Here is a 13840-nt window from a genome sequence, read left to right as displayed (position 1 = left end):
CTTGTCTTCCCCTGCACCCGAGTCAAAACAACGGCAGTTGGAGTGTTTACAGTTCACTCAGGGCGGGTCTAAGGTAAGACAGACATGTCAATCAACCATCACAGGAGCGGCCTTGGTCTGTGTGACGCCACACAGACAAGATGCTGAGAATGGCTTAATTTGAATATTACTTATAAAGAGTAAAAAAAACACCACTGGGTGGATTTTTATCATTATAGGGTGGTTGTGCACACACACATTTATGTTCAAACAACATGTAAAAGTGAGTTTTGCATCCTAGGACCCCATTAAGAGGAAAAGCGTAAGTGGATGAAATAAAATGAAAGAATTGAAGAAATTGTCTGGTATTGTATTTAATATGTGTGACTGAACAAAAAAACAAAACAACAAAAAGACAGATGAAAAATTTGTATGACTTATAAAAAAAAAAAGCCTCTCCATTTAAACAATTAACCAAATTCAAAACAACTCATCTTTATTCAAATACAAAATTACAAATCTGTTTTTTCCAAGGACAAAACAAACAGTGTCTAGGGCTGAATCTCATACCCAAGTGGATCCAGCCCTTTATCCAGCAAAAGTAGAGAGGATTCCCTCATCTTCTGCAGAAACTTCTGCAGCTCCTCTTTAGAGAAAACCTGACAGAAAAAGACAGTTCAGATGAATGAATAAAATAAAGAAAGTCAGCATCATATTTAACATGAGCACTTGATCAGATTTCAATTAAGTCAATATTGCTTTATGTCTTAATAACAAGCAATATTCATGTCTACATTTACAATCATTCTTTAGAAACTTCAGACATCACACCTCATAGAGTCTGTGTTGGTCAGACGCGATGATGTCAGCCAGACGCAGACTCTCCTGGTGGCGTTCAGTGCGCTGCAGTACGGTTAACAGTAGGAATGACATCATGGGCAGACACAAACGCCGCAGCAGAGTCATCTGATGAGCGCGCTCAGGGTCTTCCTCAGCGTCCTGCAAAAACACACACCATGAATCCAGAATATTCTAAATGATTACTTTGCCAAACTTGTAAATTAGTAGAGACCCTACTCACCTCTCTGACATCCACCATCCAGCCACCATCTACAAACAGCAGCACATTATAAATCCTCTCCTTCACATCCTCTGTCAGTGCTCCCAGACGCCCCTGCCAGTTCTCGTACTCTATCTGGAGGAAGTGACAAAGAAAAGCCATTAAAGATAAAAGCTAGAAGTGCTATAGTGTAGTAGTTAGCACTGTGTGGACAGTCTGTTCTGACCTTGTACTCTGCTTCTTTCATCTCATGGGCCACCTTCTCTGTAAACTTCGCTTGAGCAGGTGCTGTGGGTTTCACCGGAGGACAGTTCATGTGCTTGAACCACTCATTAAACGCTTCGTGAGCTTCCTGCGGGGGAAAAAAAGAAAACACGGAGTGATTCACAGTAAGATCATCTTGATGGAACTACATTCATTACAGTGACAGATAATTCAGTGTCGCACAGATGCAGCTTCTCACCAGATAAGCACGTATGCACAGATGCTCACGAATAGCATTCTCCTCTTCGGCAGGAAGGGGCGTGTCCATGCCCTGCTCCTCCCACTGGCGGTAGATTTCCCGCATGGAATCTTCCGGCACTTTCGCGAAGACCATCTTAGCAGCGTCATGCTTCTTAGATGCTACAACGAATGAGGAACAGAAATGACAATGTTGCAAATCTATGCTAAACTGACCTAAAACCTAAAACTAAACTAAGCTTATTTAATATTTTAATGGTATAAACTACTGTATTTTCTGGGAAATAAGTCTCATTTTGTTATCACATTTACAAATAATGCTAAATATTTGTAAATAAAACAAAACTTAAAAACATTATAAATGTATTTTAGTTCCATTCACTCCACAACAACTCAAAGTATTAAAAAAAAAAAAAAGAATAAATCACACCACAATGTATCATATTTGCCTGAATGAAACCTAATACTTGTTCATGAATAATTTTAGAGAGCTAACTCCAAAAATACTGCCTGTTTTATTCTAGCACATCACAGTGCATATTTCGATGCACTTTTGCTTTTAACAACCTTTAGTTAGGTAAAGTCCATTATTATCCCTTAATCACCAGAAAAACTGCCACAAAGACATGATTCCTATAACTATTTGATAAATTATCACATGTATAAATGATCCTGAAGACATTGTTTGATGTCTAATCTGATTTCAAGGTTCCTTACACCGTTTTAAAAGTAGCTGAGCTATTGTCATGTTGCTGAAAAATGTAGCGTCACTACTTGTATATAGCTACTTCCCAACAACTCAAATAAGTTCTTGTTCAAAACCAAAACTAAAAATAATCTGCTTATAATTTTAGCACAGGAGAGACTTGGTGTTGTTTCCAAACAAAAGGACATATATCAATAGCGGCTATCTGCCAAAATGAGTTGAAAAATATTGGCATATCAGCAAAAAAAAAATATAAGTATCAATTATAGCGCAATTACATCTCACCTAAGAACTTCCTCATGATAGCATTGCTCTGTTTTAGGGCTTCAGCTCGCTGGGCAGGATCAAACACCAGCCAGTCAATGACGTCGATCTTTTGCTGATCCTCCTGTGTGAATAAATAAAGAGTTTTGAGTTGATTCAGTGTTTGCAAACAATGGTGACATTTTTTGGTGACAGAAAATGCCCGTTTTCAAATGCCAGTCTATGGAAACCATGGAATAAAAGAATAAAAAGGGTAAATTTGAGTAAATATTTAAAAATTCTGACTTTATTCTCACAGTTCCAAGATTATATCTCACAATTCTGAAGAAAAATAACTCGTCATTCTCACTTTTGAGTTTATATCCCTCACTTCTCTTTTTGTCCCCCTCAGAATGGACAAACTCGCTACTGTTGAGTTAAATCGAGTTATAAAGTATGAAATCTGAAATATAAACTTGCATTAGTGAGAAAAAAAGTCGGAATTGTGAGATAAAATAGGTAAACGTAAAATGTTACAGGTTTAAATAGTATTTCATGTCGTAACTGCAGGGCTACTATAATATGTCCCCTTTGAACTGCATATGTGAATATTATGTAGACCTATTGTTTAAATCAAACGAACGCTTTAAAAGTAAATAATCATAGTAGGTTTCATCCATTAGTCTGTCCGTTTAACATTGTGCAATTTTATTGAATTTCATTCAATTGCATTGGCATTTTTGATGACAGTATTCTATAAAAATGATTTGTATTCTGATTCTGACATCCAAAGGCACATGGCAATACATTTTATCTCTTACTCAGTAAATTTTTCACATTTCACTCCACTTGTTACCAGTGCTTTTCTGCCACCACAATGCACACACAACTGCAAGTGACGTAACTGTGACGTCTACTCCAAATTGGTCTACTGGTAACAGGATGTAGTTTCATAAATGAATACAGTTAACTGTTTATTTGTACCGCTGTAGTTGCAGTGTCCAGTGCAGGGGTCAGGTCATGGTGGGCAAACTCATCTGTGTCTCTCTCTCTGATGGTCTCTACTACTGTTTTTGTAATCGCTGCCACATCCAAACCTAAACGCCAAAAAAATTGTATAAGTACGTAATAACATGTAATGTACCGTCAGTCTGACGTTGTAAAATAAACCTTTGACTTCACCTGCTTGTGTTGCCAGCTCCAGACAGTGTTTGCGCTGCTCAGTCTCAATGACTTCCTCCAGGAACTGAGCGTATTGTGACACGGCCATGTCAGCAGGGAGGTGACTGACGTAAAATGCAATGAGATCCACTTGCTTTTCCTTTACTAACAGGGAAATGTAGGCCTTCAGGACATCTACACACACCTCCTCCTGACAAACACAGGTCACAATAGTGTGTTTGCATCAAACATTTGATCGTATAAGCTAGACAAAAAAAAAAAAAACTTGCATATAATGTACGTACCTTGAGTTGCATGCCCAAACTGCGATAAAACAACACTAAATGTGACATGAAGCGCAACAAATGAGCCGGCAAAGGTGTACTTCTTCCCAACCAATCACTGAACTCCTCCAGAAGACCTTTAAACAAAGGTTAAACATTAAACTTGTTTACTTTTTAAAAAGAAAAACTGAGATTCAAATATGTTCTCAAAGCATACCATCAAGATCTCCAAGAATGACAAACTTCTGAATCACATGGTAATGTTCCTTGGTTGCATCCAGAACCCTCTGTCAACATAACACATGTGTGTGAAAAGATCAGAAAATAAACACTTCAATCAGTTTAGCCTTTTACAAACAAAATGCATTCATTCTCACTTTGGATTCTGTTGCTTGTAGTTCTTCAAAGACTTTCTCCAATGTCCAACTAAAAAAAAAAAAGCCACAACATGGTATTAATCATTTACTGGAAAAGAACATGAAGAATGTTTGTATGGTGTGAATTAGAGGGTGTTTATAATCATACTTGGTCTCCAGGAACTCTCTGGGCAGCTCCTCCAGCTCTTCACTGCCCAGACCAGAAGAACAGATCTCCTGCTCTACCAGAGTGTCCACCATCACCCGGAAATACGCCCACACTGTGTCCTCCCACGACTCACACACGGGTAACAGCTGCAGGAAATGAGAAATATTCAAATAAGGACTAAAAACAAGAGGAAAGGAAAAAAACAAGGGAAAAAAGCATAAAAATAGCTAGATGACTATTTACATGTTTGAGGTTTCCACTCAGTACAGCATAGATGGCTCTTTCGTATTTGTTGAACTGTTCCTGAAACAGAAAAACAAAGCAGAATCGTAATCAAAGGACAAACAAAATGAATCAAACAGTTCACTTTCAGAGCAAAAATTTACAGGTAATTTACTCACTCCCTTGTCATCCAAGATGCTTGTGCCTTTCTTTCTTCAGTCGATAAGAAATTATGTTTTGTCAAGGAAAAAAATTCAGGAATTATCTCCATATAGTGGAGTTATGGTGCCCCCAAATTTGAACTTCCAAAATGCAGTTTAAATGCAGCTTTAAACAGCTCTAAATGATCCCAGTCGAAAAAGATGGGTCTTATCTAGCAAAACAATCAGTCATTTTCGAAACAAACTGACAGTTTATATACTATTTAACCTAAAACGCTCGTCTTGTCTAGGTCTGTATTTTCCGGGTCAATACAGTTAGAAAAACTCCCATTTCATTTTCTTCCCAAACTTCAAAATCATCCTACATCACTGCAGAAGTACCGACCCAGTGTTTACAGAGTGAACGTGCAAAGAAAACAAGACAGGAGTTTTCCAACGTACGCTACCTGTATTGACCCCAATTACACAGACTACACATGCACGTCATAGACAAGATTTGCATTTGAGGTTAAAATATATATAAATTGTCAATTTGTTTTGAAAATAACCAATCGTTTCACTAGATCAGACCCTTCTTCCTTGACTGGGATCGTTTAGAGCCATTTGAAGCTGCATTTAAACTGCATTTTCAAAGTTCAAACTTGAGGGCACCATTGAAGTCAACTATATGGAGAAAAATTCTGGAATGTTTTTTCCTCAAGAAACAATTTCTTTACGACTGAATTTGACTGAATACGACTGAATAGGAATTTTTTTAATCAAATTACCATCAAAGTTGCCCTTAAAATAGGTTTTCTCACCTCCTCTGCCATTCTCCAACAGCAAACCTTCCATACGCTTCGATGAGGATTCCCCTCCACTGCCTGAAGCTCTCCACCTCCTGAACACCAACACACACACAAAACAACAGGATTCACTCTGACTGACCAATGAATGCCCATGACTTTAAAGGAATACTTCACTCAAAAATGAAAATTCTGTCATTAATTACTCACCCTCATGTCATTCCAAGCACAAATGAATCTTTCCTTAAAAAAATAAAAAAAATAAAAAAACACATTTCTGGGCCTCAAACATGTCAGCTGTTTTGCTGTGTGTGGTGCAGGGTTAGAAAGCTCTTGAATTTCATCAAAAATTGGTAACACTTTATTTTACGATTTCTTAACTAGTTGCTTTTTAGCATGCACATTACTAGAATATTAGCCATTTATTAATACTAATTAAGCACATATTAATGCCTTATTCTACACGACCTTATTCTACATCCCAATCCTACCAAATACCTGAATTTAACAACTACCTTATTAACTACTAATAAGCAGCAAAATAGTAATTTATTGAGGGAAAAGTTGTAGTTAATAGTGAATAAGTGTACCCTATACTAAAGTGTTACCAAAATATCTTGTGTTTGAAGATGAACAAAGGTCTTACGGGTTTGGAACGACATGAGGGAGAGTAATTAATGACAGAATTTTCAATTTTGGTTGAACTATCCCTATAAAGTTCTATTTAACATAAGTAATATTCATGTAGTTAAATGTTAGTTAGTATGTGCGTGTGTTGACCTCCGTTGATATTGGGGTCGTGATACAGTTTCCAGCCTTCCAGAGTGGCAGCACGCCAGGCTTGACCACAGCGTTTACACAGCCTCTGAGCCTACACACACACACACACACACACACACACACACAGACAGTAGAAAAGACACACAGTGACATTTGCTTACTTGTCAACACAGAACCTGCAGTTGCATAACAAATACAAAAATATTTTTGAAAGCATGTTTTGAAATTGTTATCAGTGATATGACATTTTGTAGTGATACGTAATCAATGACTTGTTTTGTAGTGTTACAACACTCAACTATAAAATGACTCAATGACAATCCCTATCAGAAAACACATACCTCATCAGTCATGCCAGCTCGTATGAGGTTAAAGAGGTTTTTGAGCAGGCGAGCGTCATCCTCTCTGTCTAGGTCTGCCAGTGGTCTCTTCTGTCTGATGGGAGCATCTGGATCCAGTTCTGTGACTAGCGGCCTGCTGAATCCACCGCTGGACTGATTCCTCCTCAGCTTCAGAGTGTGGAGTGTGTTCTCCCTACACATGAACAATCCACCATAAAAGATCTACCTGCATTCAATTTTATTTAGAAATCGGAAATGTTTAATAACACTGAGCAGTAATATCACTTACCAGTACACAGATTTGGCATAGTATTCAATGTTATCAGAGAAGTCTCCTATCTCGTCTTTAGCGATACTCTCCAACCAATCCACCACCAGCTAAATAAACACACACACAACAGATACTGAGTAAAGTGTTTTTTCCATGTAGACATGCAGGATGTGTGTAAATGGATGCATGTGTACCTGGCTCTGTCGCACCATACTGTCCTTTTGGAAGAACTGCTCCATTACTGCCTTCTCACTCTCAGTGGGCATCTCCAGAGAAAACACAACCATAAGTTCATATGCAGTGACTCCAAAAAAAAAAAAATATATGAATTGCAATAGACACAAAATATTAAACCAACTGGCACTAGCATGATGTAAATTTGAGACATTCTAAAAGTTTTCAAACACAGTTTGTTAATTTTGGACAGTATAACTACTGTTTTGTCATTTAAAACCTAACAGGCTTGAGCAATGTGCTTATGCTATCATAAGGTCTGACATTTTGTAATATAATGCAATCACATTCATGTTTTCCATCTATGTAGACCATTAACAGTGTAATAAACATGCACTTACAGTTATATCCATCATGATGTCTTCTTCTAAAACTGTCTGGACTCTGTCTCTGTATTTGAGAGATTTAACAATATGTTTGCATTTAAATAGCAATTGTGCCGCTTAATATTTTGAGTAAACTGTGATATATATTTTCAGGATTTATTGATGAATAGAAGTTTAAAAGAACACACATTTGAAATAGAAATGCTACGCAGCATCACAAATGTCTTTACTGTCACTTTTGATCAATTTAATGCATCCTGAACAAAATGACTAATTTCTTATACATCAAAAGAGTGTTGTACCTGTACAGTGAGGTTATGAGTCTCCATGTCACCATCTCTTGCTGCAGCAACCAGGTAATGCTGACTGTCTTGGAGGATTTCTGCTGACCAGGAGCTGATCGAAGAACCATTTTCTGCAACATACTAACCTACAGTACAGGTCAGCACATTACAAATCTCAGTAAGGATTTTTTGTTTTAGCTTGCCATGGCTAGGCTTGTTGTAATAGTCGGTGTTACGGGGTTTACCCCCACCGTCGTTTTGATTTTTTTTATAGTAATAAAAATCATTTAGTTCAGATAGATGTGTCGAAAAACAGTCGCATCACAGATCTGTGGCAGGAGTCAGATTTCATTTATTACATGAGGAGAGTGAGTCGAACTGACAAGTGAGGTGAGAAAGGCAAGACGTTGGTGAAAGATTTAGTTTCAAAATACAAAAGCACCTGTTTTAAAAATATTTTGTAGTTTGAAAGGCCTGTTGACTGTTGCTGTTTATCTAAAAGATGATTTTTGGAAGCTCGTTGGAAGAACATTTGTTTTTTATTTATGTGGTTCCACCGTGTTTGCTGATTTTCAGTATTTTTATATAACTAAACTTTGTGGAAGTTATTTGTTCGTTTACATTAGACCTATAAAATGATATATTTTTATTAATTTTGTTAATATATTAATCATTATAAAACAAATGGTTCCGTTCCTTGATTCTGGTTGAGCCGTGTTCTAAGCTGTTGTAAATTACACTACAAACATACACCTTTGTTTACATCTGTGTATTGCTCGGCAACCACAACTGTTTCTGAGGAACCACATTGTTTGGTGGAAGAATATTGTTTTTATTAATATCATTACACTTTATTTGCTGTTTTATTTTGTGAAACCTCACTACGTATATGGAATAACCGTTTTATAAAAGCAATAAGCTCCACCAAGCCGTGGTTTACAGTGAATTTATAACAGCTTCGTGCCTAACAACGCCCCTTAGCTGTCAGAAATTCACTATAAACCATGGCTTCTTGGGGATTATTACTTTATTTTATGTTTAATATAAGTGAGGGTGTCATACTGTTTTGATTGTTACTGTATAGGTGAGTTTGTTGTACTGTTGACGCAGAATTCGAAAGTGAAAGTAAAATACCGGTGTTGTCACACGTCGATTAACCTGTGGGAAAATTTCCTCACAGTCACATCCCTAGCCATGGCAACATTTTTATTTAACTGACACTCAAAACATTTAGCTTTTCTATCTACGAAAAAAAATTATATATGAAGTTTACCCAAAAATAAAAAAAATCTGTCATAAATTACTGTTCCAAACCTACAAGATTTTGCTAATCTTTTTTGACCTTTTGACCTTTAATGCACAGAAAGGTAGTAAGGACATTGTTAAAATAGTGAAATCGGTGGTTCAACCTTATTTTTATGAATCTATGCGAATGCTTTTTGTCCACAAAGTGAACAAAAATATCGACAACAATTTCTTTTCTTCCGTGTCAGTCTTAGATGGATGTTTAGGAGAAGCCTTGAACGTATCAGTTGTGTTGCTGTCTATGCAGGGACAGAAAGCTCTTAGATTTCATCAAAAATATCTTAATTTTTGTTCTGAAGATGAACAAAGGTCTCATGGGTTTGGAACAACACAAGGGTGAGTAATTAATGACAGAATTTTCATTGTTGAGTGAACTATCCCTTTAACGAAATTATGAATTTAAATCATATCATTTTGAAATTCCCAGTCTCTCTAGGCAATACTAGGATTTTACCTTATCCTGACAGAGAGCCTCATATTCCTCTAAAAGATCAAACATAGCTGTGGACGCATGACGCAAATATGACTGCAGAAATTCAGGAAACAAACTGAGAGAAGCTGTAAGGAGAAAAACAGAAAATGAGCTGTAAATCATGTCAAATGGTTACTTCATTTGTCTGATGATGATTATGATGATTATTTACCAGCCTCTCCGGGATCATCTTCCTTTAGCATGATAGCGCTCATGCTGACATCCTCAGTGAAGCTGGTGTCCACCAACCCAGACAAAGGAGACGGGAAAAGACTGTTCGTCCAATCACTGTCATCCAAGTTCTGATGTGTCAACAAACAAAACCCAAGGCAAAGAAGTTAACACTGACATCAAAAAAGTTGAATATATGTAGTCAGGATGAATGATGTTCATATGAATTCTGGTCACTCACCATGCTCAGACTGCCTTTGGTCCGGGGTGTGTTGATGAAGCGAGGAGTTCTGCCTCCTGTCCCGAGGATGGCTGACACATCTGGGTTCCTGAGGGCACTTCTTGGAGTGACTGGACAAGATATAAAAACAACTGTACATCAATACAAACCACTTTTCACAAAAGGGGCTTTCGCACCGCATAGTTCTAGGAAGTAGCTTGCATGGTGGTTCCTAGAGAACCAATTTCTCCCCCGGGCCATTTTCCTGGTTGCATTTGCACCGGCAACAGGAACTCTAAAGTGGCAGAGAGCGACGTCTTTATTTGTGGCATTTATAAACGGATGCCAAGATCAGAGCTGCACTCGTTGTTTTGTGATAATGGAGATGGAATGCACACACACAATTTACGTGATTGAAAAAGCATGACAATCTGACTAAATATCTTATGACAGCTTGCAGTGTTAAATATCATCATGCCAAAAAAAAAGTGGAAACTTCCACCAATATTTCTAGAAACTATGAAATGGTTCCTCCGGTGAAAAACAATACTTCGATATTTTAGATGTCATTAAATGAATACAATCATCCTCACCTTCTAAAATTTAAAAAGCAGCTATAGATTTTTATGTATAGACTCAATCTATACCCTGAAAAATATTATGTATGCATTACTATAAGTCAAAATTCTTTTTTTTCTACTCACTAGATTTTTGTACTGTTAGATGCATCATTAGTTTAAACCAATTATAATAATTTATTTTTTAAATTTAGTTTGATGTTATACTTTATTTTGACATTTGTCAAAAAGTTGATTTGACATTTGACTGTTTTTCAATAAACTTTTTGAAAGGACCCAGAGTTTAAAACCCCCGTCTTAAAGAATTAAATTTGTTTAATTGTTTATTTTATTTAAAATAGCATTACAAAATGTTGTATTTAAGTTTTATATATTTGTTACATATTCAACTACATGATAGTTGTCAAATGAACTATCATACTACGATTTTCATAAAGATTAAGCAAACATTTCTTGTTTAATTTCTGACTGAAAGTAACGACTTTCTAACTTATACTACCAGTCAAAAGTTTTTCAACAGTAAGATTTTTAATGTCTCTTAACGAAGTCTCTCCTGCTCACCAAGCCTGCATTTATTTGATCCAAAGTACAGCAAAAAACAGTGAAATTTTGAAATACTTTTACTATTTAAAATAACTATTTAAATAGTAACTACTTAAAATAACTTATTTGAATACATTTTAAAACGTAATTTATTCCTGTGGTTTCAAAGCTGAATTTTTAGCATCATTACTTCACATGATCCTTCAGAAATCATTCTAATATTCTGATTTGCTGCTCAAAAAACATTTATCAACATTTATTATTATGTTGAAAACAGCTAAGTAGAATTTTTTCAGGTTTCTTTAATGAATATAGTTCAAAAGAACAGCATTTATCTGAAATAGAAATCTTCTGTAACACCATAAATGTCTTTATTATCACTTTTGATCAATTTAAAGAATCCTTGCTCAATAAAAGTATTAATTTCTATAATTTCTTTCCAAAAAAAAAAAAAAAAATTATACTGACCAAGCTTTTGAATGGTATAGTGTATAATGTTACAAAAGCTTTATATTTCAGATAAATGCTGATCTTTGGATCTTTATATTCATCAAAGAATCCTGAATTTAAAAAAAAAAAAAACACACTCAACTGTTTTAAATATTGATAATAATAAATGTTTGTTGAACAGCAAATCAGCATATTAGAATGATTTCTGAAGGATCATGTGACACTGAAGACTGGAGTAATGATGCTGAAAATTCAGCTTTGATTACAGGAATAAATTACGTTTTAAAATATATTCAAATAGAAAGCAGTTATTTTAAATTCTAAAAAAATATTTCACAAAATTATTGCTTTTGCTGTATTTTAGATCAAATAAATGCAGGCTTGGTGAGCAGAAGAGACTTCTTTAAAAACATTAAAAATCTTACTGTTCAAAAACTTTTGACTGGTAGTGTAATTCAGTACTGAAGGATTCAGTCAGTTCATTTAATTAAAAGATTCATCAGATTGATTCATACCAACAATGACTATTTTAAAACAATTTGTTTAAAGAGTTGACTGACCATTTCTGAATCAGACTGCACTGGTTAGACTGTATGAAATAGTAAAAGCTATTCACTCACAAGTTTGTTTGAGGAGAGATCCAGGTGTTTGGCGCAGTAGTGGTCTAGCAGGGGTAGTGCTGGTGCCAGGACTGTCATCCTGTGCCAGTGGGACTAAACACACAGTAAAGGAAAAACCCTTCCTACAAGTTTATAACAGTTATAATGTACTTACACTTTTAATTGCTAACCTTTGCAACATTAACACTTACTGAACTGAACTGAGCTGAGCTGAATAACATTATTGTTTATGTACAGCTGCTTTATAGTTGATATTTAAGCTCTGTCAAAATGTATGTATTTTGTATTATTAAATAACAGTTATTATTTTCTGTCTATATCTGTGAAGCTACTTTGAAACTACCTGCATTGCAAAGTGCTATATAAGTATAGCAATTGACTTGACTATGGCATTTGATTTTTGTAAAGGATACATCCAACCTTTTTATGCGAACTCTTTCTGCGGGCAGCACGGGTCACCTCAGTGTCCCGAACCACTGGACTCAACCAGGTCTGATTACTGCACAAAATAAAGACAACAGAATTACATTTAAAAGATCATAACATTAGGTTACTATCCATAATAATGTCACATATTTACAAACACAATTGAACACAGATTCTGTCTTCAGTCTATTGTATATTAACAAAATGACTTAAACCACAATAAACACACACACACCCCTAAAAAATTCTTAACAAACCTAAACAAATTAAACTCAACCTTCTCTGTTAAACATAATCAGATAGCCAATATAGCTAATAACTGTCAAAAACACAGCAAATAACTATTTGTTTGCACTACATAGTTCTGTGTTCCGAAATGATGTGTTAACATAACACTAAAGTTACGTTTTTTAAATCAATTAATAATAATAACAAAGTTTTGTTTTATTTTCTCTCCTGTGTTATTAAACTGAGTGTCAACTGCCATGTGGAACCGTTCTCCTCACAATAATTTAAATTAGAGCAAGAATAAATCAAATACACTAGCCAAAATAAACAGACAGCATTCATAGGACAATAAAGTTATCATAAAACGTAATATTTACCAGTCCATGTTGTTTATAAATTCAAAACTGCTAGCTAGCGATGCTAGCACACGGGATTTTGCGCCTTCACTTCTGAGGCTCCTTCTTCTTTTAAACTGCGCATGTCGATGTGCATGTCACACTGCCTCCTACTGGCGCGGATGAACGAATTATTACAAAATTATCACTGTTTGTCAGTTACTCCCACCCACTGGCCATAGAAGGAATTACACGCTTAGTAATGTGTCTATGTTAAATAATTATTTCACGCAATCTATTGAACATACTAGAATAACATTTAATCTTGTCCTGATTATATTGCATTAATATCTTCCTCCAGCCTAATCTAATTCAACATGTGTCTGTTACATTTCTGGCACATGACAAATGTATGATGGGATTTATAAAATAAATTGAAATGTCACCGCTCATAAATGGTATTCGGTGGCTATTTAACGGATTCTCCGTACAAATGTCACGTAGTTATTGAAGTCTATACTAATGTCAAGTAATTATGTCTCATATTAGTGCAATGTAAGAATGGCAGGGGTTTAGTTGTCAAACCTGCTCATAGTTTAGTGAATATTTCTATTTTTATATAACCAAACACCTTAAAGACTTAAACATTTTCACATTTTCCAAGTCAC

The 13840-nt window shown here is 35.6% G+C and overlaps 1 protein-coding gene across 1 annotated transcript; it reads right to left on the bottom strand.

The window, feature by feature from the left end:
* Positions 1 to 345: 345 nt before the first annotated feature.
* Positions 346 to 13322, bottom strand: nup107 (nucleoporin 107). Its single transcript, XM_051108454.1, has 26 exons — positions 13215 to 13322; positions 12597 to 12682; positions 12184 to 12276; positions 10014 to 10123; positions 9774 to 9903; positions 9584 to 9687; positions 7843 to 7970; positions 7556 to 7604; positions 7175 to 7246; positions 6999 to 7087; positions 6710 to 6902; positions 6369 to 6459; positions 5604 to 5683; positions 4664 to 4723; positions 4421 to 4566; positions 4273 to 4321; positions 4113 to 4182; positions 3917 to 4032; positions 3633 to 3822; positions 3435 to 3547; positions 2493 to 2595; positions 1503 to 1663; positions 1266 to 1391; positions 1061 to 1174; positions 811 to 978; positions 346 to 638 (listed from the first exon to the last, which is right to left on the bottom strand). The coding sequence occupies exons 1-26, from the start codon at positions 13220 to 13222 to the stop codon at positions 531 to 533; spliced, it is 2757 nt and encodes a 918-aa protein (XP_050964411.1). The 5' UTR covers positions 13223 to 13322; the 3' UTR covers positions 346 to 530.
* Between the last annotated feature and the right edge of the window lie 518 nt (positions 13323 to 13840).

Source organism: Labeo rohita, chromosome 4, assembly GCF_022985175.1.
Source record: "Labeo rohita strain BAU-BD-2019 chromosome 4, IGBB_LRoh.1.0, whole genome shotgun sequence".
In the NCBI taxonomy this organism is placed as follows: domain Eukaryota; kingdom Metazoa; phylum Chordata; class Actinopteri; order Cypriniformes; family Cyprinidae; genus Labeo; species Labeo rohita.
The sequence above is the reverse complement of the archived record's forward strand: the minus strand, read 5'-3'. Positions and strand labels throughout refer to the sequence as shown.